The 26,817-nt window shown below is 41.7% G+C and overlaps 1 protein-coding gene and 1 long non-coding RNA gene across 6 annotated transcripts in view; one reads left to right on the plus strand and one right to left on the minus strand.

Annotated features, from left to right (window-relative positions):
- TBC1D30 (TBC1 domain family member 30) overlaps window positions 1-26,817 on the plus strand; it is an 87,379-nt gene that overhangs the window by 1,042 nt on the left and 59,520 nt on the right. For all 4 annotated transcript variants that reach the window (XM_075931080.2, XM_025188268.3, XM_025188265.3 and 1 more), the window contains exon 2: window positions 2,476-2,640. In XM_075931080.2, the coding sequence (XP_075787195.1) occupies window positions 2,476-2,640 (165 nt within the window). The remainder of the gene's footprint in view (window positions 1-2,475; window positions 2,641-26,817) is intronic.
- On the minus strand, window positions 601-19,501 carry LOC142829727 (uncharacterized). 2 transcript variants are annotated; one of them, XR_012904474.1, is made up of 3 exons: window positions 19,358-19,501; window positions 17,313-17,396; window positions 601-705 (listed from the first exon to the last, which is right to left on the minus strand). It is a non-coding gene; the product is annotated as an uncharacterized LOC142829727 (long non-coding RNA). The 2 variants fall into 2 exon arrangements; XR_012904475.1 differs by lacking the exon at window positions 601-705 and adding an exon at window positions 12,139-12,234.

The following is a 26,817-nucleotide window of genomic DNA, read 5'->3' on the forward strand; positions in this document are numbered from 1 at the left end:
CCCTGCTGTACAGCTTCACCTCATGTTGCCTGGCCACCCCATAGTAATAGAAATCTCTTGTCCTGCATTTCAAACCCAGCCCTGACCACCCCTCCAGCACTGGAAGCATCCCGTCCCTCAGCCCGAACATTCATACTCCACCACCCCATCAGCAGTACCCTGGGTGGGTGGGTGGATGAGGTTCTGCAGCCTGCAGTGTGTAAGAGGTCCAATTAGATAGTCATGATAATTACTTCTGGCCTTAAAGTCTATCCCTGTGTAGCCACTCCACTGGCACTGGGTGTGGCCTGATTGGCATCCTACACTCACCCCTGGCCAGCAACTCCACCAACACAAGAGTTACATTCTTCCAGAATTATCCACAACTGCACAGGGGTTCTGGCCATTGTGACCCTTTCCCTCCTCTGTACAGCTCTTCTTTGTACCAGAGGAACAGTGATTGCATCACTCAAATCCTTCACAACATCTTTTATTTTGCCTCCTTTCTCTGCACTCCCACCTCCTCTCTATTATCCTGGAGTTACTTCTCCACCCACTACTTCACTTTCTCTGCCCATGCAAGTGTTACCTTTTCCTTCATTTCCACAAAAGTTACTTTCTTACCTCTCTTTCCAAAACAAACAGGAGCTGGTTCTGCTACTAAGTATTGCATTCTTCCCAATTACACTGCTGTTTCTCCTCTCCATAAACTGTTCATTCTATCACCTGCACAAAAGAAAGAAGGATAACCAGAATTTCATCAAAATATTCAGTACTTGAATGGTGACCAGGTGCAGCATGAGTGAAATGCATAACTGAAAATATTGGACCATGTTCATATTTTTCTGAAATCTGTCACACAAGACATGGGTTCCTGATTTTTATATGAAATTACATAAATGTCAAATAGTGACCAGCTGTCACTTATTCCTGAAAGATTTGTTGACCTTACCATTGCCAGATAGTGCCTTAAGGAAACAGGTTTTGTGAATTTATTTAGCTCTGTGTGACCTTATGCACAATTTCTATAGTATTAAACTAGTGAAGCTTGACAACTCTGTAAACTTGGCCATGCATTACGGTTTCTTTGTTATTAAAGGTAGCATTTGGGTCACTTTTTTTTTTTCTGATGAACTTTTTGACGTGTTAGCTTGTTTGTTTGGAAATAGAGTCTGAGGGGAAAAGGTAAACAAAGCTTTTACCTCATTTGTCTTACACTTTGGAAAACTTGAACTCAGTCAAAAGCAAAATAAATCTATCCAAGAATGTTCATGAAAACTAAGCAACTGTGATGCCAGATATTAAGCAAAGGAGGACTATACAAAGGCCTCTTGTCTCCTGGTACTAAATCATTCTTGTTGATGGGGGGAAAAAACCAGGAAGTGAAACCTGCCAATTTCTTCAATTCTGTGCAAATAGCTTTCTACATCTATATCTGGCCTCTTAAGGTGATATTACTCTGTCTGATGTTATGGAGGGAAACCACAGTCTTCCTCAGTTTCTAGTGGAAACTTGCAGTTTCAACTCATGATTCGTTTAGTCTAGAATATATTTAATGAATCAAAGCTTGTGAGGGTTTGCATGAGTATAACTGTAAATTAGTGAATGGCTCTGATACACAGGAAAGAATAAAATCCAGCTCACTCCCTCTGTTGATTCTACCTTCAACCAGAGTAAAAAACTAATTCTTACTCCTAAGTCCATGAAAATGATCTGATTCCTCTATGTATTCAGAATCTACAAATAAAAGTGTTCCATATATGGTTTCCAGAGAGAACCATATTTTAAGGTATATATGTAACTGCATAGCTAGTAAGTATTTTAGCTATATCTGTCACAATAAGCACAAATTTATAAATTAGAAAAATTAAAATTCTTCCCTTTCACAGTGTGTGTAAGTTAGTTATTGACTTTGGCTTTGCTTCTGAAAACACTTATGCATACGAGTAGACCCATCCAGTAAAGCTTCTATAGTTAGAAAAGCAACATGTGTAAATGTTTGCAGGACTGGGTCCTTTGAGTGACTGCTATTGCAGTTATTACCATTAGTCAGGTGCGGGCAAAATATGGCCTGGGGGCCAGATCTGGCCCTCCAAGCCTTTTAGTCTAACCTGTGGCATACACCACTAGACCCAGAGGCAGGGAGTAGATCCGGGTCTCAGAGTGGCTGGCTGTTCCATCTGCCCCTCTGTGCTGGGGGGAAGTGGGGGAAGCTTTGCACACTCTGAACCCCCTCATTCATCTAAACTGCTTCTCAGACCCCACACCCTCTTCTGCACCCCAGTCCCTGACCCTGAGTTCCCTTCTGCACCTAACTTCCATCCCAGACCTCACGACTCCTCCACAAAGAAAAGTGAGGCCCTTGACCACTTACCAAAATCTTGGAGTGGTCCCCCATCAAAAATGATTGCCAACCCCTGCCATAGGTGCTACAGGGAACTCAGGTTGTGTGTTTTAGGCTAACTTATAATAATTTTGTGTTCTGCTTATTGACAGATGCTGATGAATTGGCAACTATAGTACGAGAACTGAATTACAGAATCTGTGTTCAGTCAGCAAAGCTGCTTCGTCATCTGAAGCAGAAAGATAGGCTTTTACATAAAGTGCAGAAAAACTGTGATATTGTCACAGCATGTTTGCAGGCCGTTTCCCAGAAACGACGTAAGTACTGTTTTGCATACGTGTATATTTATTGCGATTAGTTTATTTAATTAAATAATTTGCAGTATTTCAATTAAACCCTTGAATTTCTCGCAGAGTACTCTTATGCATTTTCAACTTTAGCATAGAAGAAACCTTTTTTGTTTCTGCTTGCTGTGTTTAATTGTAAACTTTTGTATGGCTTGGGGAGTTGGTAAGTGCTATCATTTTTTCTTTATTATTAACTGTATATTGTATGTGTGTTTTAATTCCAGAGTAATATTAGTAGTATGCCATTTCTTTGCTAAGTGGATTCAGAACTATAGATATTGTTAGGAAGCTTGTATATCAAAATCTGTCACTTGTGCAAGTGTTTCAAAATAAGAACTCTAGGGAAGAAGAAAAATGTTGCTTTCTGAGTGTTAGTTTGTTTTTTTTCCTCCAACTAAACAGAATATTTTTGTATTTGATTTTTTATCATTGTCAAAAAACTAAACTGCTTTCAATAAGTTGTTGTACAGTGAAATTGTGAAATATCATATCTAAAATCTTATCGTAGCTTTAGAAAGGATATATGAAAATTACCTAACATTCCGTCTTATTTTTTTATTAACACGCAGCGTGACAGGTACAGTAAATGTTCAGGTAAAGTAAATATAAGCATGACCACTTACAAAAATGCCTGCAACAGCTTTGAGGTGCATGTAAAAGGTTTATTTTATAAACTTACTCTAGTGACATTTGCTAATGGGGTGTAGTTAGGGGTTTGTTTCTATTATAAAACTAAGTCTTTGAACATTTACAAACGGTTATGTGCTCTGCGTGAAATTTAGCAAATGAGTTCTCAGTTGACATATAATACTTACAATGCATGTTCTTCCTCTAATCTCTCCTTTTTTCCCCAGAAAAATTTTTAAGGCCCCAATTCTGCAAGTGCTTACGCACAAACAAACAAGATTACCTTTAATTTTGTGAGTGGTCCCAAAATTGGGCCCTAAACAATGACAGTGAAATCCTGGCAACAGCAAAATCAATGGCAAACCTCCCATTGATTTTTACTGGATTCAGGATTTTTCACCCTGAGTGTAAAGAATGGTGAATCTGAATTTTAGGTGGGTTTTTTTCAGTTCATGCTATTGGAAAGTAGCACTTTAGTTTGAAAGGGAACCAACTAGCTACCCCGGAAAAAACAATTTCAGTTTAGAAATGTGCAGTTATTGTTTAACAGCTGTATGTGTGTATGTATGAAGCCTAGTTACTGGCATGAAGTATATTTAAATGCTTTTGTATTTAGTAAACTTGTTTTAACATTGTGATAGATATCTAGACACACTAGGGATGTAAATCGATTGACTGATTAACCGATAAGCAAAAGCTTGTAGTTTAATGCTACAGACTACATGAATCCCCTCCTCCAGCCAGTAAATTTTTAGCCAGGCTGGCCAGCAACCTGTCTGTTCTGGCTTGCAACAGGTCCAGGACCTACCCCCGCTGCGTCTCTGCATTTAAAGTATATTAGGAGGTAGGTGGACAGGCAGCCTGGCTTAATTCCAGTTCACACCAGGTCCAGGAGCTCAGACCTCCCCTCTTCCTGGACAGGGGGTTGCTGCCACCTCTGCATCAGAGGCAGCAGCTTTAGGTGACAGGCAGCCGGTCTGCGAGAGAGGCTGGTTTTTAAATTGGCTTCCCTTGCAGACCAGCTCTCATCAGGCACCCTGTGCTGCTGCCTCTTGATACAGAGGCAGTAGTGCGGAGTGGCAGGGGGCTCCTCGGGAGTGGGGCTGGATTTCACTGGCTGCTGGCCCCGCTGTGGGGACTACAGAATAGTCGAGTAACCAATACGAATTTATAAGGTTACTCAATTATTCAATTAACCAATATTTAATATCCCTAAGACACACACAAATCAGGAAGTTCAAATGTAACCCAAAACAGCTGTAACTTAGACATCTTGAACATTTAGGATGTAATCCAAACCTCACTAAAGTCAGTGGAAAGATTCCTGTTGACTTTCATGGGTTATTGATCAGGCCCACACAGTGTTCATTTTTATGCCTTAATGTAAAAATACTAATACTGTATATGTACAGTGTCAGAATTACATTTGCTGTGAGTATAATTTTGAACATTCTGATATTTATGCATCTAAAATCTTAGAAATGTTATGGCAATAACAGATTTTTCTGCTTGTCTTCAATTTTTAAGAAGACTTAAAATGAATAATTATTGTGATAACATTGAAATAAATGCATAATATGAAATAACCAACATTTAACTGAATTTATAGCTTGTCTACATGCCTCAGTACTTGTTAAATATTAGTAAAAATCATTGGATGTTATACATTATTGTACTAGAAGCATAACGTTTTAAACCTCTTTTTGAATCTTATCAAAGGTAATTGAATTTCCTGTCCACTTGTCTTTCAAATACAAATGTTGTTTCTAGTGGGTACTGAATTTTTTTTTTCAACTAAGTTTTTAAATATCCAGTTTCTGGTAGGTGAGCCATTATTTGAAAAGTACTTAAAGAAAAATGTTGATAAGCACCAGAAAAATGAAAGTGTGTTTTTGTTATGAGAAGTATAGCTTTCTAATATGCTGCTTCATATTAGTAAGGCAGCATCTTGTATTACTAACGAATGTTTGTGTTAAGAGCCAATTAAGGAATATCTGCGACCATCCTCCCCCCCTCTCTAAAAATGTCTCAAATTTTTCTTAGTGACAGGCTAAAAAATTGTTCAGACACATAAGTTAAGACATATTAAACATTGCTTAAAAACCTACATATTTACATAATGGCTCTGTGGCAGATGTACAAAGTTTGATAGTATGTTTATGTTGTATATAAAAAACAAAGCACACAGCACTGAAATTTGCATCTAAAGCTAAGAATCCAGTCTTAACTTGCCTGTGATGTTCAGTTGTTACAATAACCTCCTCACCTATAATAATAGATCAAATATAAACAAGCACTTTTGTTAAATAGTTAATGGAGTGATTCTGCCTGGACTCTGTGCTTTATTTATATGATATATTTCAGACCCTTAAATGAACATGGTAAATCAAATTAATCCCTTATGCAACTTCATTTAATCAATGGAGCTATATGACGGATATATTTAGACCATTATTTTGTGGCCAAAAATATTGTACCCTTATCTGTTCCTCTGCAGCGAATAAACTGTCAAAGAATTTAAATTATCAGTGTAAAGGTTACGGGCACATCTACACTGCACTCTTATTTCAAAATAATGTTGACCTGGAGAACTTCTGACTCTGATTTCTGTAACCCTCATTTCACAAGGATTAAGGGAAGTTAAAGGAAGAATTATCTTCCTTTGACTTCCAGCTGTGTAGACAGTGCCAAAAGCTGAATTAAGCTATTTTGATTTAAGCTATGCAATTGACGTAGCTTAAGTTGTGTATCTTAATTTTACTTTTGCCCTGCAGTGCAGACATGCTCCAAGTGATAACATAAGAGTTTAAAATTTAAAACTTTTATCATACCATGTAGATAACTATCAGTAGTTGTCAGTAGTTATCTAGGCTATGTCTAGACTGCAGGCTTCTTTCAGAAGAAGCTTTTCCAGAAGAGATCTTCCGAAAAAACTTCTTCCGACAGAGAGCATCCACACTACAAAAGCGCATCGAAAAAGCAATTTGCTTTTTCGAAAGATAGTGTACACACTGAATGGATGCCATCTCTCATGTAAGCTGTGATTGCTGTGGACGGAATGGCCACCAGCGCACCTGTGCTTTTTCCTCTTCTTTGGAAAGAACTCCCTGTTCCCCGGCCACATATGCCTTTTTCCAAAAGAGCTCTTTTGGAAAAAGGCTTTTTCCTCGTAGAATGAGGATTACCAATGTCAGAAAATCCCCTCTGTTGTTTCAATTTTCTTTTGGAAGAATGCGATTGCTGTGGGGACGTAATTGAAGTTTTTTTTTTTCAGAAAAACAGCTGTTTTTCTGAAAAAACCTGTTGTGTAAACATACCCACATAGAGCACTTCATATAATTAGATGTTTTGACATATGCATTTGTAGAATGAAATGCATGATGGTCTCAACTAGACATTGCTGTAGAAGATAAAATGTATTGCAGAATTAAATGCATTTTGATTAGAAGTATACACTGCTAGGGTACTGTTGCACAGTGAATAGGTGCTAAGTATAGTAAACCATCTTGGAATTTTAATTTGAAATAATAAGACTACCTTTGTTTCAATGGAACCTGTCTGAAAAAAAAAATACAAAAATGTTAAGTGGTAAGTCAGTGGAATAGAATGTCATAGTGGTCTTTTGATGCCAGATATTTTTTTCCCAAGCAGTCATTATCTATAATTTAGTAACTATCTTATTTATTTGGTATAGTAAGAATGATGAGGCATTTATAGATATCTATTAAGGATAAACTACTTCAGGTCCACATTTGGTGTGTGCACAAAACTGCCATAAACAAACAGAGTGCTTGCTTAATGTAGAAGAAACACTGTATTTATATCTATCAGGGATTGTGGAATAGAATTCAGTAAAGAATAAATGAAGGGACATGTGTCTGTATTACATATCAGAAAATTGCCTAATATTATGTTGGCCATTTTCATTCAGTGGATATGTAAAAGCAATACCTTATTTTCTTGAATGAGATTACACAAACTTTTTGGTTGATTTCTTGACACTATGCTTGCCATCTATTACATTTCCTTTCAGAGTGACCAAATGTAAAGTAGAGTTTCTTGAAACCACACATTTTTACCCTATATTTAAAAGATGTTAGAGTGACTTAATTTTATTTCCATTTAACTTGTAAATAAAAGGTTAGTCATCTATCAGATTGCCACACATTTAATTTGGGGTGTTTAAAGCTAAAATTATTGTACAAGCTCTATTGAAATTAGTGTCAAAGAGGTGAGTAGTGACAAGTATTTTCCCCTTCTAGCAATATACTTTAGCAGAACTAGGTGGATTAAATTTCCTCTCTTTTAATATTTTTATGAGACTTAAAAATATTCATGTAGTTACAAATTTATCTTTAGAGGGGAAGCTGAGTTAATCTGTAACAGGAAAATTTTTAAAAAACAACAAATAGTCTAGCAGCACCTTAAAGACTAACAAAACATGTAGATGGTATCATGAACGTTCGTGGGCACAACCCACCTCTTCAGATGAGTGGAGTATTAGAAGTCCAGATCCAAGTATAAATAAGGGAAGGTGGGGAGGGTGGAAGAGAGAAAAAAGGAGGGGGGAGAAAAAAGTGAGAGAGACAGCGAGTAGATGGTTCAAGTAGTTACAAGAGGCTGATAAGAAAAATTAGCACCTCCATTGGTTGGTTCATTAAAGTCATTTTTGATAACTTATCTATATGTTTCAAAAATATTAAATATTTTGTATTGTAATGCCTTTTTAGATACTTAGGAATAAACTGTTTAGCAATGTTGCAAATATTGTTTTCCTGCAGAGTTCCATAAGAGACCCAATAAATGTTAATTTTTCAGGTGTGTTTTCCCCTCTTCTCCTGCCTTCCAATTCTAGCCTCTGACAAGTGATGGTATCGAACTGCTGAGACAGCAGAGGGAGCTATAATATTCCATTTCCTGAAGAAATGGAGACTTAAGATGGGTGTTGGTTTTTTATTTTGTTTTTTTCCCCCATTTGCAATGGTGGCTATATTGTCCCTTCATTCTGTTTCTCTCCCTTGTTTTTTGTTCTTGTTAAAGGATTTAGAAATTACTTGAAATATGGTATTTTCATAGATTGGTCTCAATTGCATGATCAGACAAGAACCTCATTGATAAGAATTAGGCACAGATTGATATTTTAAAATTGCATTCATGAAGAGTGTATTCTGCTCTTGGTATAAGGTATAACATAGGAATAAACTAAAAAATGTGTCTCTTAAATTTATAGTGGACACTGATGAATTCACATACACATTCTTCCACCCCCACTTTTTCTCAGTCCCAGTCTGCTTTCCCCATCATACTCCAGCTCCCTGTCCTAGTCTTCCTGCCCTGTCAGTCCCAGTCTGCACCTTCTAACTCCCAATCAGAGTTTCTTTATCACCTCTTACAATTTTACCAAACTGCAGTTCCTGGTCTACTCCTTTCCCATTCTCCCTGTTCTGGCTCATGTCTTATCTTTCTGACGAATGGAGAGTTTCCCTCCATACTGCCTATGTATCTGTACAGAGGTCATAGAGAGCACTGGAGACACAGGCTTCCTGCCCTCAGTTCTGGTGTCTGGCATCACCTTGTCCTGGAAATGTCTGGCTTCACCCTACAGTCCTGGCTTGGAGCATGCTGAGTTAGAAGCCTTTCAGGGTGGAGGAAAAAATGTGTTTGCACCTATTTAGTATAGGGTGTATTCGAATAGTCGACTACCCAATAAAGCCTAGGCTTATCGGCTAGTTGAGTTGACAACTCGCATTTCTCCCCCGTTTGCCGCCTTATATCAGAGGCAGCAATCAGGGGAAGCAGGAGCCAGTGCTGGGGGGAGCCAGCCTAAAAGCTGGTTCCCCCCACACCGTCTCCGGTGCGGGAGGGAGGCAGAGGCACAGCGACACTGAGGCTCTGCCTTTTAAATGTAGTAAGAGCTGCGCAGCCAGCAGCGGATTTGGGGCAGAGCGAGTGGGGTGGCTGCCCCGGGCCCTGCGCTAGCAGGGGCCCCGCGCTTGCAGAAGCCCCACGCATGCGCCGTGTCAAAGGGGAGGGCCCTGCGAAATTGTGCTGCCTGGGACCCCGCGGCACTCTCATCCGCCCCGTGCGCAGCGCTTACTACCTTTAAAAGGCAGAGGTGCAGCATGCATCCTGGACCCACTCCACTGTGGCTTTGCAGTTTAAATGTAGTAGGAGCTGGGCCTCCTGCACATCTGGCTTATCATGTACTCAATACAAATTGTATCAAATACACGATTAGTCATTTACTTGACACTTAACATTCTTAGTTTAGTGGAGACTTCTTAGGGTTTAGCCGTGAAAAATCTTCAAAAAGTCCATTCTCATGGAGCATGCTCCATTCCCCATTTGCATAAAGCCGGGCGCCGCCAATTTTAAATGTCCGCTAGTGCGGACTCCGTGCCGCGCGGCTACACGCGGCACGGACTAGGTAGTTCGGACTAGGCTTCCTAGTCCGAACTACCGTTACTCCTCGTGAAACTAGGAAGCCTAGTCCCTAGGAAGCCTAGTCCGAACTACCTAGTCCGTGCCGCGTGTAGCCGCGCGGCACGGAGTCTGCACTAGCGGACATTTAAAAATGGCGGCGCCCGGCTTTATGCAAATGAAGCCCGGGAAATTCAAATCCCGGGCTTCATTTGCAACTCCGGTTGCCTACATTACCACCCTAGTTCGAACTGGGGTGGTAGTGTAGACATACCCTCTGTGAGGAGGAATCTGTACTTCATGATTGTTGCTTCCTGTGCAGATTGGGCCTACAAGAAGTCTGGGTCTTCATTGTGGTAGACTAGTGGCTGATTTTAAACCTTCAAGTTATATCACACTCAGTTCTTGCCTCTTGAGTCTGAAATAATTCATTAAAAAAGAAGTTTTTGTATTAGGCCTGATCTACACTTCAGCATTAGTTGACATAAGGCAGATTAAGTCAATCAAGTTTTGTCAGTGTACACATTGCAGCTTTGCTCCTGTAGGTATTAGTGCCCTATTACACCAGTAAAATAATTCCACCTCCACAAGAGGCTCCAGCTTTCTGTCCAGGTTCTCTGCTTCCCACAGAGAATCCTTCTGCCCACCCACCTCAGTCCTGGCTTTCTGTCCCAGCTGGGTTGCTGCCTGCCCTCACTGCTCCCTGCTCCCCACTGGGAACATGGCAGTCAACAGGACTCTGGGCGTGGTTCTCCCTTCTAGGAGCATGGCTGACCCTCAGGGCTCTCTGCTTCCTTGGGAGAATGGGGAAGCTCTTGGCTCGTTGCTCCCTACTGGGAGCATGGATTTTCCCAGTGGGGAACTCCATGCCCAGAGTCTGATCAGCTGATGTGCTACTGGCAGTGAGCTCAGAGCCTGAGGGGAGTCTACCCCATTCCCAGGCTATCATGATTGCTGTCTGATCTTTCTCTCTTTCCCCCCACTCCTTGGATTTCAGGATCAGTTGCCTGTTTCCAGTAAAAAATGAACATGCAGTGATGTTACACACCTATGATCTGAATTAGTTTCCCTCAGTAGCAAACAGTCGGTTATTCTCCATGGGGTGAAGTTAACCTTGGTACAGAGGAATGGTCAAGGCACTCAGCACTCTTGCATTGGGGCTATTTGAGGGTGAGCTGGAGGGCTTTGAGCAGGGCATCTTTGGCCACTACTGGATTTCTGTATCCCCTGAATGCTATGGAAAGAGTTTCTATATCCCCATGTGGGTTGGTAAGGAGTGGAGTGCTGGGGCAGACAGAGAAAGTGGGACCATGGAAATTTATATTTAAGCAGATCTAGTGACTTCAACCATACAGTACTTGGCAACTCTAAGTACTGGCGTAAAGGCTATAATTCTGTTCCCTGAGTTGGGAATTGTAGACTTATCTTCGGACCCAAACTCTGTATCCAGTTACTCAAACTGTATGTGGATAAAGTGAATGTAACTTTGTATGTACAAAATATTTAATAACATCCAGTGTTATCTAGCATGGGAGCTAATACTAAACTGTTGAATAGTTAAAATTACAAAGGGGAAAAACATTTGAAAAAAGACAACTACTATAACAAACACAGTATTGTAAAATAAAATGCCTTGGGAGTATTACATTTCCTTAAGCAGTAGCTATAGCCGTGGTGTCCAATATACTAGCCAAATGTGGCTATTTGGCACATTGAGTGTGGATAGTAATAGAAATGTAGTCGTGTTAGTCTGGTCTAGCTGAAACAAAAAACAGGACTATGTAGCACTTTAAAGACTAACAAGATGGTTTATTAGGTGATGAGCTTTCGTGGGCCAGACCCACTTCCTCAGACACCATGGAGCTATAGACTTCAGGGAACTTGAAAGCGTGTTTTGTTAACTAGTTCTATTGTGATTAGAGCTTGGGCTCTTGAGATAAGAAGTGAGCTTTGTATAATTATATTCCTTGACACCATGCAGGAGCTAATTGAAACACAAAATAGATGTTATGGTGACTCTGTGGCCTCGGGGGCTGTGAACAGCAAGCACTCTTACACCATTACTCCCTGTGCAGCTGTTCATGAGGAAGTGTTGCTGTGAACAGCTGTTTGTTATATTTATAACACTTGACAATGAAAATTATGTTGAGAATGCTAAATAACTCTGTTTAGTGGGCGAGGGGAGAAAAAAGAAGAGTGAATACTATAAAGCAACATAAAAGACTAGAAGAATGTATAGTATAGTGAGCACCAAGATGATCACTTGCAGGAACCTTAAAATATAAAAAATGTAGATCATAAAGAATTTTGTTCATAACCTTCATTTTGTCTACAAATGCCGACAGATGAGTATATTAGAATTAAGGATGCTACAGTTAACCAATTAGATGGTTAACCGATAAGTATTAGTTTAAACTGCCTACCGCCAGCAACCCATCGGTCCGGCTGCAGGTCTGGTATGCGAGCCTCCTGTGGGTCCGGGAGCCCATAGGTCTGACAGGGTGTTTAACCATGTAACTGAAATTCAATTGGTTACATGGTTAGTAGATTTTTTTTGAATTTTTACATTCCTGATTATAATTATGCTTTAGAGAATACTAAAATATTTTACAATTTCTGTGTGCAGCACCCCACTGAAATACAGCCACTTCTGTGCTCAGTGGTGGTGTCCAACCAACATGCAGAACAACATAGAGGAATATTTAGGCAATGGATGCAAAGGTGACTTCCTATTTTTATTAGCCCTGGGATCATTCATATTAACAGTTAGTACAGATAGGACTCTGAGAACTGAGGTGTATCCATTGCCTCTGAGGCAATTATTTAACAATTTCAAGTACAACTCCCTGACTGACAAATATAATGAATCACAGTCACCTCTTCTGGGAAATTTTCCTGTAAGGATTTCCTGCCTTTGTTTCAGGATGCGACATTACCATCAAAGGTGCTTTAATGTGTGCACTTTCCCTGGGGCATGTGCCCTGAGTATGTACTTTGTGCATAGTTCAGGTTGGCAATGAATCTTATGGGTTTATTTGGTTTTGATTTTCAGTCCTCTGGCAAAAGGCAGTATTACTAATTCAAGGAAAGCAAGTACCATATCTGATTCCCCTATGCTACCTCTTTGAGCCTACTTGTTGCTTTTGAGCAGGCTAATGTAGTTGTATAACACACTGTGGCTGGTAATTCAGAACATCCACTGGCTATATATTCTTCTACTGTCTAATATTTTCCTTTTAAAGGAAGCAGTATCAATAGAAATTTAATTTGACTATCTGTCTAGTCTCTCACACTTAGTTACAAGCAAATAGCATTCTGTTTTTGGACAACAGTAGACGTGGAGCTCTTCTGAGATCATTTTAGGCTCTGCATCTCATTTTCATTTTCTGAACTATCAAGATGAAGAAAAGGTCTTTGTGCCTCTGGAGCTACATATTTTACTTTCCCCCTCTGTCTAGACAAAAAGGAAAAAGCATAAATGTGTGCTACACCTGGGTTCTTCATATGAGAGCTAAAACATTTCCTCTGGTCTTGGAACTTGCTATGGCAATGCTAAACACAAAGGCTATGTGTACACTCGCGTGTGAGAAATATGCAAATGAGGCTAAGCGTGGCATATCGCTGAGCCTCATTTGCATACCCAATGAGCCGCCATTTTTGCAGAAGAGGCTCTTGCGCCAGAAGGAGCTGCCTATACTGCAAATAATCGGCGTAACGGCATTGCACAAGAGGGTTTTACTTGTGCAAGAAGGGGCAGTGTAGACAGCTCCTTCGGGCGCAAGAGCCTCTTCTGCAAAAACGGTGTCTCATTAGGTATGCAAATGAGGCTCGGCGATATTCCACGCTTAGCCTCCTTTGCATATTTTTCATGCAAGAAGCTGCGAGTGTAGACATAGCCAAAAGGTATAAGAAACGAGTGACTAGAGCTGTGAAGGCATCCATTTTTTATTTTTGGGGGGTGACGGAAGGTTTGCAATTTCAAAATTTCTTCCATTCTGGAACAGAGCAAGACCATTGCTTGCAAACCAAATATTCTGAAAAAATCTGGTTTGGGTGAAGTGAAACATTTTTGTTTTGATAAAATTTGAAATATTTTGTTCTAATTTTGACTTTTTAATACCATTTTCTTCAAGCAGTCAAATTTAAAGGCAGGGAATTCCAACAGGCCATGAAAGAGACCCCCATGATCTGTCTCAGTAGCCTCAACTGTGTGACACACATGCCTAAACTTTGAGGTCCAGAAGTCTGAGTTTTGCAATTCAATTGAGCTGCATTTCAAAATCCTCAACACCCATCCACAGAAACACTGTTGAATCTATGTCGCTGGCAGCGAAGTTGTCTGGTTTGATTAGAAAGGAAAACATCAGGCCAAAACATTGGAAATCTTGAAATCTGACAGAAAATTCTGATGTGAGTTCTTGCATGTACATTTTAATCTCTGCAACACTGATGGTGTGATGTTTGAATAGTTCTTTGAGATGTTGGAAATAGCGTAAAGTTGAGGTGTCAGTGTCCCAAGAAAAAATGGCAAGTTTCACAACAAATGCCTTCCATGTTTCAAAAAGACCTATAACAGTTTGGCCTGCACTCTGAAAACATAGGCTGAGTTTGTTCAGATGTGCACTGATGTCATTAGAAACATTAGTTGCATGAGCCATTTGTCATCATCCAGTTTGGGGTAGTTTTGACCTTTTTTCTGACAAAAAGATCTTGATTGTATCAAGACAGTCCACGAAGGTTCCCACACCTTGACCAATGAACATTGTTATGAAGCAGAATCACCTTGTATTCACTGTCCATTTCCTTAGGCAGGGCTTGAAACTGCTGATGTGTCAAGGCAGATCGAGCAACAAGAAAATTCACAATCTTCACCACTGTAGTCATTGCATTATTAAGTTCAGAGTTAGAAATCTTGGCACAAAGATTTTTTTGGTGAATAATACAATGAAAGTTTACTGTCGGGTGGCCAATGTGATCCTCAATGAACTTTACGAATCCCTTCTGTTTTCTGCCCATAGCAGGGGCACCGTTAGTTGTCACAGAAAATATTTTTGTGATGTCAATTCCCCTTTCCTCAAAAAGAATAACAAACATCTTCGCTATATCTTCCCCTGTTGTTGTGCCATGCATGGGTTTTAGGCAGCATAGCTCTTCTCGAACTTTGTCTGAAGGCACAGTATCTCTCAAGAACTGCTAACCGTGGTACATAGTTTATGTCCACACACTCATCAAGCGCAACTCTAAATACCACTGCATCTTTTAATGCCACCCTCTGTTGTTTGTTAATGTTTTCTGCCATTTCACCTATGCACGTCACCACTGAACTGGCAGACAAAGGCAAGTCTTTTATTCTGGAGATGATTGTTTCTTTATTGGGCAAGGCATCTGAACAACTGGAAAAAGCCTCTTCTATATAATCTCTATCTGTAAATGGCTTTCCATGTTTTACAACACAATGTGCGATTTTGTAACGTCCTTCTGTGGCTTGATTTTTTTTTAATGACAGAGAAATTAGTGAAGACACTGCTTTGCTTTTCGTACCTCATGATGACCTGTTTGATTGACTCATTCTTATCTGCTTTATCCTTGAAGTGTTTCTCATGCTTTGTCTGAAAATGTCATTGGACATTTGATGTGCCACAAACAATGCACTTACAACATAGAGCACAAACAGCATGCAAAAAGCAGTAGTTTTTTCAGGATATTCAATACATATCCAAACCCCCCGATGGCAGCAACTCATCCACTGAAGCGTCAATGCTCCCCTCCCCCTCCAGTCTCCAAGCTGGCCATGGCTTCAACAACCCCCTCCCCCTTCTGGTCCTCAGGCCGCTTGTGGCTTCAACCTCCCCCCCCCCCACTTCTGGTCCCCAGGCTGCCTGCAGCTTCAACACCCTCCTCTGGTCCTCAACCCATCTGCCCCCTCCCCCCCCCCCCAACGCAGCCCTAGGCCTTCCCCATCCCTGTCAGCAGAAGCAGCCATGACACTCACCTTCCAGGAGCAGGAGGAAAGTGAGTGCTGCTGTGGAGCTGGGTGGGTTTAGATTTTTTGTGCCTTGTGGCGTAGGTATACGCTTTAAAAGAACAGTGGCACAGGGTCCCAGCTGCCGAGGGAGGAGAGGCAGGGCTGAGCTCCTGCCTCATGTGTCAAGGAAAATCCGCTTGTGGCACATGTGATGGGGGCTGCCAATCCTTCTCTTAGGGTATGTCCACTCTTGGCGGTATAGGGGGAACAAACCTAACTAACCAAACAAGAAAAAGTGGCAGCAAGTGTCATAGTTAGGGCTCCCAACTTTTGTAGTATTTGAAAGCTGGGTATTCCAATAGGTGTGCCAGAACCTTCCCAGCCCTGTCTCTTTGCCCCCACCCCAAGGTTCAATCCCCTGTTCACTCTTATACATAAATCACCCCCACAAGAGGAGTAGCTAACAGTATTTGGGACCCTGTTTACACTGGCTTTTTACAGCGCTATAACTTGCTGTGCTCAAGGTGTGTGTGATTTTTTTTTTCACACTCCTGAGTGATAGTTACAACACAGTACATTTACAACACAGTGCAGACAAGCTGCAGTGATCATTCCACCACCGGTCAAATTATTATGCCTTCATAGATGCGATAAATCAGCCAGGTTGAGAAGAGTAGGCAGAGTTGACAAGAGAGCAGCCTCCCACCGACTTTACCACCGCGATAAGCAGGGTTCGACAAATAATGCAATCTACTCACCCATGGCGAGTAGATTACAACCCAGAAGAGCCGGGTTTGGACAACCTGCACATGCGCAGATCGCCGGACAGTGTGGCTGGCGAGCGGGGCTCGCTGCGGTTTGGCGAGCCCTGGCAATAAGTATGTAGATTTCAACTACATTCACATAGCTGAAGTTGCATATCTTAGGTCGACGGCAGGGCATAGTGTACACTAGGCCTAAGTTATTGCCAAACTGTCTCCTTGAGTCTTCAAACTGCCCAGAACAATAGTTCTGGGAACTGCAAATTACTCTATTCATGACTTGTCAGTGGGTTGTTAACCCTAGATCCAAGAGATGATTTTTTAATTTAACATTCAGGTGCTGATCGCTTTACCAGAAACATCCAACAGTGCTTATTTCACAATCTCAAACTGCCTCCATCTCCTGAGGTGTTAAAACATTAGCTATCCCCTACCCAGCTGTCACAATTTCCAGTTCTCCCTGAAAACATCTGCAGTGCTCTTAGCCAACTTTTGTATAATGCATATTAGAAGTGTAAAATAACTGGTATTTAAAACAAAATAAATAAAAGGCTAGAGTACTTACAGTGTATTTAAATATTTAATTTAATAAAACCCGCTAGAAACTGGTATGATTTTTGTTGCAGAGTCTAGGTTCAATATGTTACAGAATACTCAGGCCATTAAGCATACGTAAGATTAGTATTCCTGGATTCTGTCAATTTTATCTCCTTGACCTTTCAGGACTGGCTGTCATGAATATTATTTTTTTGACAGTATGTTAGCTACCATGGTTACACTGAAATGGTAGATTCAATTCTATTTTATTTATTCACCTTCTATCTTAGATATCCCTTTGTGGAATTACTACTCGTGGTTTGACTGCTTACCTTTTGTTCCAGATTCCCCCATCTGAACTTATTATTGGGCACTGGTACAAGCTGGTGGCTCACTTCATATTTTTGATATATTTTCTGTGAAATGTATACGCAAATATGTCTTAATAAATTGATATATTGAGCATAGTGTTTGTTTTATGATATATTTAAGGTGGCAGACTACTACCAGCATATGGCCTAAGTACTCCTTGTGCCTATTGGTTGGATGTAGTGAGGCCTAACACTCAACTTGATGGCCCATATCAGACAATTATGATTCATCATTTGGTGCAGTGGGCCCAGAGATTCCTCTGCCTGCAGTACCAAATGACACATTGAAGGAGAGAGATGACCAAAATAGGCAGTAGAGTTAGGGTTAGGGTTTAAGGTTACTGGAGGGAGGTAGTCATGACTGGTTGATTTACCTTTGTCACAATAAAAAAAAAAAGGTTTGGTAGCACTTTATAGACTAACAAACCATGTAGATGGTATCATGAGCTTTCGTGGGTACAGCCCACTTCTTCAGATGACCGGAGTTATGAGTTTAGGATGTGCACATCCAAAATAAATAGAGGAGAAGGGGAGGGGGGAGGGAAGAAAAAGGAAGGGGATGGGAGACAGAGAGCAGAGGGAATCGGTAAGTATCTGAGGATTGGGTAGTTAAAATGAAGCAGATAAGAATCAAAGTCAATGGATAGTATCCTTCCTGACATGGGAGTCCACACAAAGAGCTATTTGCACCTTCAATGGCTGTTAAATTGGTAGTGTTCCAACCAGCTTTTATCACGATTGAGTCCACTAGCATGTGAATTGAATTTGCAGATGAACTCTAATTCCAGTGCTTCCCTGTGGACTCTCCTTCTGCCCCACCACACCCACAAACATGATTCAGTTCTGTGGGGATCTGGAATACTATTTTCGCCACCTCCACCTGAAGGAATATTTCCAACACACCGATATACAACATACTGACCTCACTGCTCCCCACCACCAATCCCACAAGAGGAAGGCTTCTATGTGGACCCCCACCAACGGATGTAACGGAAGTCTTGATTTCTACATTGACTGCTTCTGCAAACGCGCTCAAGCTGACATTATCAGCAAACAACAACATATAATGCAACCTCAGTCATGCAGAACGCAATGCTATTCACAACTTCAAAACAAACCCTAACACCATAATCAAAGAGGCCACCATAAACAAAGGAAGCGCTGTAGTCATCATGAACAGGAGGCAAACAGACAACTCACCAATACCAGATTCTACAGACCTCTCTCCTGTGACCCCACTAAGGAATACCATAAAAACATAAAAAAACTGCTCATGAAACTCCCTGATGCTGCTCAGGAACAAATTTACACTAACCCCCCGCATACCCAATCAGGGACTTTCTATCTGCTACCCAAAATACACAAACCTGGTAATCCTGGATGGCCCATCAAGGGAAAGTTATTGATATGAAATTGATAGCTCTACATCTACTATGTATTTGAGAGAGTCTGTGCTTCTCTGTCTACCCATCAATTTGTCTGTGAATGTGTTTGCTCAAGAACGCCTAACCAGTAAGCTAGGGCTATCAATTTTGTATGCACCTTTCTCTTATAACTTAAAAGCAAGGTCAGGATTTGGTTTTGCCATGACATTGGGATGTGTATGGAATGCAATTTTATCATCAAAAGGAAAGGGAGAGCTGTGATAGCAAGGACTGTTATACTCCAAAATGACCACCCGGGGGACAGCAAGCTAGCGCGCCCCCACTGTCCTGACAGCCCTGCGGAGCAACCACTGGCTAGACAGTGCAACCCCCACTGCTTTGGGATTGCCCTGGGGAGCAATGCTGGTGGCAGGCTGGCTAGTGCAGCCCTCACCACCCCGGGATGGCCATGGGGAACAGCACTGGCAGTGGGCTGGTCAGTGTGGCATCCAGCACCCTTGGATGCCCCCAGGGAGCAGTTGCTGGCTAGCATCATCCCCTGCTCTGACTCATGTAGTCCCTGCCCACTCCCCTGTGGTGGTGGCTTTTCTCAGGAAACGGGGGTTGCATGTCTTTCTGTACCTTGAAAATTGACTAGTAAAAGGCTGGTCCCGAGCTCAAGTGGAATCCAACATCCATTCAATCCAATTAACTTTCTAGGTCCTAGGCCTACTGATAAACACACAGAAATCCACTCTTGCCCCAGTGCTGAGGATAGTTAATTGGTTCAGTCCTTGACTCCATTCAGGCAAGAGCTTTGCTCCTGGAAAATTGGTTTTGAGCAATCATGATCTTGGTAAGGTCCTTCCAGACCCACCGGGTCACAACCCACCGGGTCACAATGTTGGAGTCTTCTGGATCACATGGTGTCATGCACTTTATATAGTGCAGCATGATAGGTTGTGTCTTAGACCTCTCCAAGTGTGGCAGGCCACAGTGTGTTCACCTATCCTGTAGCATGTTGATTCAGTGCTCACCATTCCTGTTCAAGTCCTCAGTTCACTGGCTTGGTAGCTGAACCACTGCATGATCAGTGATGAGGGAGTGCCCTTTTTGAAACCCCATATATGAGTGTCTCTGGTCTTGGATGCATCAGTACTGCACTGGGGAATCCACTTGGGGCCCCTTAAGACTCAAAACCGATGGTCCTCAGAATTGCGCTCTTTTTGTATCAGCGTCTGGGAGCTCAGTGCAGTCCATCTAGTTTATAAAGCACTCCTGCCACACATCACAAACAAAGTCATTTTGGTTCTGATGGACAGTAGCCTGCCACGTTTTATGTCAATAGGAAGAGTGGAGCTCACTTTCTCCCTTCCCCAGCCCGTGCTAGGAAGCAATCCTGCTGTGGGAGTTTGGATAGTGCATTCACTCCACCTTGAGACGTGTGCCTCCTGAGAGTGCAAAACCAGCTGGCAGATCACCTCAGCAGATCTTTCTCCTTTTACCACGAATGCTCCCTTCAGCCACACATTACAAGGGGCATTTTCCAGCAGGGAGGGACTCCCCTTATAGACCTGTTTGCAACCCACAACCACAGGAAATGCCACTAGTTCTGTTCCCTCCAAGGCCCATGCCTGTGATCTCTTAAAGGACATCTTGCTTCTATCATCAATAGATCAACTGTATTATCCCTTTCTCATATCCTGATAATATACAAGGTTCTGATGAAGATCAAGCAGGACTGGGTCCTACCCTGGCCCAGGCGGCATTGGTTTGCCACCCTCTTAAACCTCCAGATGGAGACCTCATTCATGCTATACCCAAACCTGTTTTTTTGAGACCACGCTCTGCTGTTGCACTTGAGCCTCAGAGCTCTTCATCTGAGGGCCTGGAAGCTCCATGGGGGAGCATTTTACAATCCTGAGGAGCAAGTTTTCTCAGAGGAAATACATTTTATCCTCTGAGGCAGTAGAAAACTCCACTAGAGCCACTTACCTTGTAAAATGGAAGCGATTCTCTACCTCATCCTCCCAATGTGGCAATCTGCTTACGTAATCTTAGTGGCAACTCATATTGGAGTACCTGTTGCATCTGAAACAATAAGGCCTGACTTTCTTACTTTCAGTCAGGGTCCACCTAGCAGTGATATTAACCTTCCATCCTTGCATCAGCAACTGGCCTGTCTTTTCACAGGAGATGGTTATCTATTTTATCAAAGACCTGGAGAGGCCCTGGAGGTTTTTCGCCTTCCTCTGTAGCATGGGGCACGGATCACTGCTGGAGGATTCTCTGCATCTTGGGGCCTTTAAACCATTTGAGGACTTCAATATCTGAGATATAGGTAAGAGGATTATTCCAGGAGTGGGTGAGTGAGATTCTGTGGCCTGCATTGTGCAGGGGGATGATGATCATAATGGTCCCTTCTGACCTTAAAGTCTATGGCTACGTCTAGACTGGCATGATTTTCCACAAATGCTTTTAACGGAAAAGTTTTCCGTTAAAAGCATTTGCGGAAAAGAGCGTCTAGATTGGCATGGACGCTTTTCCACAGAAGCACTTTTTGCGGAAAAGCGTCCGTGCCAATCTAGACGTGGTTTTGCGCAAGAAAGCCCTGATCGCCATTTTTGCGATCAGGGATTTTTTGTGCAAAACAATACCGCATTGTCTACATTGGCCCTCTTGTGCAAAAGCATTTGCGCAAGAGGGCTTTTGCCCGAACGGGAGCAGCATAGCATTTCCGCAAGAAGCACTGATTTTAGACAGTAGGAAGTCAGTGTTCTTGCGGAAATTCAAGCAGCCAGTGTAGACAGCTGGCAAGTTTTTCCGCAAAAGCAACTGCTTTTGCGGAAAAACTTGCCAGTCTAGACGCAGCCTATGAGTCTATGAGATTATGCCCCCAGTAAGAGAGACTATTCCTCCTGACACCTAAACCTTGTTTTTTCAAAACTTACAAGTCCCCCGTTCAAACTACTGGGGATATACTTGATGCTTCACTTCTCCAGGAAAGTGGCCTTCTTAGAGGCCATCTTCTCAGCCAGAAGGGTTTTGAAATTCTGTGCCCTCATCTTGGAGCCCCATATATGATCTTCTTCAGGTATAAGGCTCAGTGGGTCCTCACCCAGCATTCCTCCTGAAAGAGGTTTCGCAGTTCATCAAGCAATCATCCTACCCCTGTTCTTCCTAAAGCAGTGTCCGAACACGGAGAACAATGTCTACACTCCTTGAATTTTAGACATGTCTTGGAGTTCCGTATACAAAGAACCAAGCCATTTTGGAGCTCACCTCAGCTGTCCGTAGTGATAACAAAGAGGATGAAGGACCATCTGCTGCGATCTCCACCACAGGATTTCGTCCTGGATTACATCATGCGTTTATGCGTGTTACAGGCTTGCTGATATTTTGCCTCCGGCTAACCAGACTGCTCATTTTACAAGATCACAAGCCTCTTTAGCTGCTTTCCTTGTGCAGGTCTCTATTCATGACATCTAGAGGGCAGTAACCTGGTCCTTGGTGCATACAGTCTCAGTTCACTATGCCCTCAGTCAGCAGGTCAGAGACAATGCCGACTTCAGCCATGCAGTCCTGCAGTCAGCTTGTTCTTGAGCTCTGAGCTCACCTCCAGTGCAATTGCTTGGGAGTCACCTTCATTGGAATGAACACGTGCAAGCACTCAAAGAAGAAAAACGATAATTAACCTTTCTGTAACAGTTCTTCGAGATGTAGTGCACATATCCATTCCAAAACTCATCCTCCTTACGCTCTTATTGGAGTCACCTCCTCAGAAGAAACTGAAGGGATGCAAGATCTGCAAGTCTCTTTATACCGGTGCTATGAGAGCATGGTGCCAGAGGGTGCTGAAGCTGACCCGAGGGATACCACTAGGAGAAAAAAAATTCTAGCAACTGTGCTTAAGGCGCAAACACACACCTGCATTGGAATGGGCATGTGCAGCGCATCTCAAAGAACAATAGTTACAGAAAGGTTAGCAACTGTTTTTTCTATAAATTGCTTGCTTGAGTTATTCTTTGAAAAGAGAGATTTCCTGGATATTGAAGATCAAATGCAGGGAACAGACATTGGGATAATTAGCACTAGGAATAGACTAATTTATGGAGCGTCAGAAAGTGCTAGCAGCTACTGAGCTGCAGCTTTGCAAGAGAGATTTGACTTTAAAAACAAGGTGATATACAGTTTTCTATCAAATTTACTCCACTCAGATCTGTTTCTTTTAAAAAGGTCTATTAAAGCTCTAGAGATGATTTAAAATGTGACCATAAGATTTTTAAAATATTGTGCTTACTGTAGTTGTATTATGACTGTGAGATTGTACGTCCACTGCAGACTCAGTTAAAATGACCAGAGTGTGTATGTGACTGAGCCTCATAGTGCCAGGGATTGCATTCACAACTTGGTAGAAATATGAAGGACTCATTAATTTGCATATACATTGTTGGAATACTATTTACAAACAAAAATCCATACAAGCCCAATATTTTATTTATTTGTATCTTTCTTTGTGTAAGGCTAGAGACTGCATGTTGTATTTCCCAGCAATCAAAACCAGTGTAGCTAATGAGCTTTGTTTCCTCTTTATGATGTTGAAAGTAGGAGTCTGTGAGCATTCTTCTGATTTATATCTCAAATTCGATAGGCAGATGTAAACGATATATCTTGTCGAGGCTAAAGCTTTTTCGCTGTCCCTTTTCTGAAAACTGATGACAGATTTCTTTAAAGAACAGTAGCTTTTAGTAAAATTGCAATATTGACTTTGTGTCTTTCTCATTGTGAAATATCTCCCATCTCTCCCTTTTCTGGAAGCAAGAAGAGAGAAATTATCTGGAAATCCTCTTGTTTTGCTGTACCAGTAATTCAAGGTGGCTGGTTGTGGGAGACATTCTTTCTTATACTGAAAACCTGGTAGAAGGGTATAATAATTCTTAGCACTTATATATTATTGTATATGTCCAAATTATTGTACGGACAACCCCAGTTGGTTGAATACAATACAATCTGTAGCTGATTAGCTTTTGAGCAATCGTAAATTAAATAACTATTTAATTTTCAACATTTGGCTATTAGAATAGTTACATTAATAAATTTACCTTTATAAAAGAATTCCAAAGTGTTGTTTCATATGCCCAAGAATAAAGTCAAAATAAAAAGAGTAATCATGATACCCTATTATCCTCTGCTATTTTTACACATAGACCAAGAATCTCTCTATGGGTCCAATTTGCATTTCCAGGTGGCTAATAAATTTATTGAACTGATAGTTTTCATTAGGTATTGGGTACATACTTGCTGTTAGCCAAGGTAAAAATATCTAATTCTCTTTCACATTAGGTTGAGCTAATCTAAAATAGATCTTCTTTAACATAATGAGTTGACATTTAGATACATAGTAGTCTATTCTTATGAATTCAGGTTCTCCAAACTGCATATCTAAGACCACACAAAAGCCTTTACCATATCAATGCCAAATAATTGCTGGATGTATTTTGCAGAAGAGAAATAGCTGTCAATATATGCTACAAGTCCAACTTAATCCTGCAGAATTTCACTACTGACCTGTTAGATTCTTATATTGGAGGAGGAAATGTTTGTATGAATTGGCAGCTTCTGTTTTTAAAAAAGATTGGGAAACCTTTCACATATTTTCATTTCATTTTCATTGTCAGATTACTATCCTCCAAAGTCCGATACATTGATTCACTCTTTATACTGTAGTATCGTGAATGTTTTTAAGTAAAATTGAGCGAATAAATTATTTTACTACATAGTAATCTAGAGGAGAGGCAAGCTACCATTTTTCTTTTATTCTGGTATTCCATTAAATTGTGGAATCTGACCTAAGAGTAAGAGAGAGGCATTATATACGGGGAGCCGACAGCCACGGCAAGACCCAGGGCATGGGAGGGTGAAGCTCCATTATCCTGGAAGGGGCGGATCCTCAGGCAGAAGGGTAGGAGCTGAGAGTAGCCCACTCTCAGCACTGCCTGGAGCATACCGCACAGTGCCTTGGCTCTGCAGGCAGCCCTAAGAGCCACATGGAGTGGCTGCATGGCACTCTGGCAGTGATATAAAGAGCTCAGAGCAGGGGCCAGAGCCCTGGGCCCCTTTGAATCACCAGGCCCCAGGGCAACTGCCCCCTTTGCCCTTCCTCCCCCCCGCCCCACCTGTCAGTGACCTTGTTTATATATAGTGGCAAGTGATAGAAATGAATAGCAGGAATGGAGAGGTAAAGGAATTGCATTGGAATTTCTTTCAGTTACCAAACCAAAATTTCAACACAAATACCGAACATCCTCCCCCCCCTCAAAAAAAAAAACCACCGGGGAAAAAATTCTGTTGGGAGGGAGGGGGCAAAGTTGTTGAGCAAAAGAAAAAAGGACCCTAACAGTTATTAAACAAACTAATAATAATAATAATTAATAATAAAATAAGACCGCATTAAAACAGCAAGGCCCCTTTAATTGCGTACAGAGTCAGAATAGGGCTAGGGAGAGAAGAGGTTGAGCACTAAGACCCAAGGAAGGCATTGCTTCCCCTTGCTCAGGTCTTTGTTTTTTGCTGGTGGCCATCTTGTTTTCTTGGTCAAAACAGAAGGGAGCTTCCCTGCAGAACTAGGTAAGCAGAGGATCTGGGGGCGGGAGTCCGGGGGCTGGGCCCAGTTGCTGAGTGTGTCGTAGGGTTGCCACGTGTCCAGTATTTTTGCCTCCTGGCAGGGGGAAAAAAACAGAAAATACCGGACATGTTAGGTGTCCGGTATTTTCTGAATTTTTTTACCAGACAGGAGGCGAAAATACTGGACTGTCCGGGTCAATACCGGACACCTGGCAACCCTAGTGCGAATTGCACACAGTGTTGATTGTGAGAGCCATGTGCTCTCTTTACATCCAATCGAAATGCTCCTATAGTTCAGTCAGTACCCCCTGCAAATTCTAAGTACCGAAGTGCAATTAACAAAACTATCCTATCCCAGAAGACTTGTCTTTGTTACAACAGTTGTGTGGCCCACTGAGATAAGCGAGGAGGACCACTTATGTGGCCCACTCCCTAGGCTAGGTTGCCCACTGCTGCAGTAATGTGTCTGTTTCCTTTGTAGCTGGGGCTTTCAGCAGAGCCCAGATGTAAGTTCTTCTCCACATTGGCAAAGAACCAAATTAAAACAGTTTATTTTAACCCAGTTTAACATAGTGTCCCCCATCCAACATGGCTGATACTAACTTGTTTTTAGCTCCATCCAAACTGTTTAGTGAAATTATTAGGGGATGGTTAATTTTGCTCCCTAAAACCAGCCATGGAGCTCTCTCCTTGCAAAGGTGTGTGTGTGGGAGAGGTGCTCAGCTTTGTCTATACCAGGACTGTAGCTCTTCTAAACACTAAAGAATGTGCTTTGTATGTCTGTGTTCTATGTGGGGATGTGTCAGTGGCTGAGAGAAGTTGGGGCTACATTTGCTTTTCCTCTGAGCCCCCTTCTCGATTAGGATTTCTCTTTTCAGGGGGTCCTAGTGGAGCCATAGACAGAGGAGTTCTTCTGGGACTAGTGTGTCTGGAGCTTTGGGGTAGTATAGAGGAAATGCAGATTTCTCCCTCCTCTACTCTCACACACAGGATTTCTCTTGGGAATCTGTGGGGCTTATAGGTGGATCCTCCAGTCTTTTTCACTGGGATGCACCCCTCTCTGGAATGCTAGGTAAGTAAAAAAACTGCACCAAAGGACTCTAGCAGAATTTTCCTTACTGCTCCCTCCCTCCCTCCTCCTGGTTTCCTCCACAGGGGTTTTTTACTGTGGAAAGGGATGATCTGATCCCACCTTAAAAACTGGGTTCTTTTGATCAGGAGTTGTCTCTTAAATGTGTATCTGAATGGTGCCTAACTTAATCTGCTGCTGACTTTTGATTGGTGTCCCTGGAGGTCTTTCTATACAAATAGTAAATAACATCTGAAAACTTGCATGTTAAACAAAGTTCCTCAACTTATTTCCCGACTCAGTGCAAAAGCATTGTAAGGTTTATAATTCCTATTGTTTTGGCTGTTATTTTTAAATCAGAAGTCTAAAATGTACTCATAGCTGACTATTGAAGTTGTGGAGAGATCTA

This window comes from Pelodiscus sinensis, chromosome 1 (assembly GCF_052426305.1).
Source record: "Pelodiscus sinensis isolate ZL-2025 chromosome 1, ASM5242630v1, whole genome shotgun sequence".
In the NCBI taxonomy this organism is placed as follows: domain Eukaryota; kingdom Metazoa; phylum Chordata; order Testudines; family Trionychidae; genus Pelodiscus; species Pelodiscus sinensis.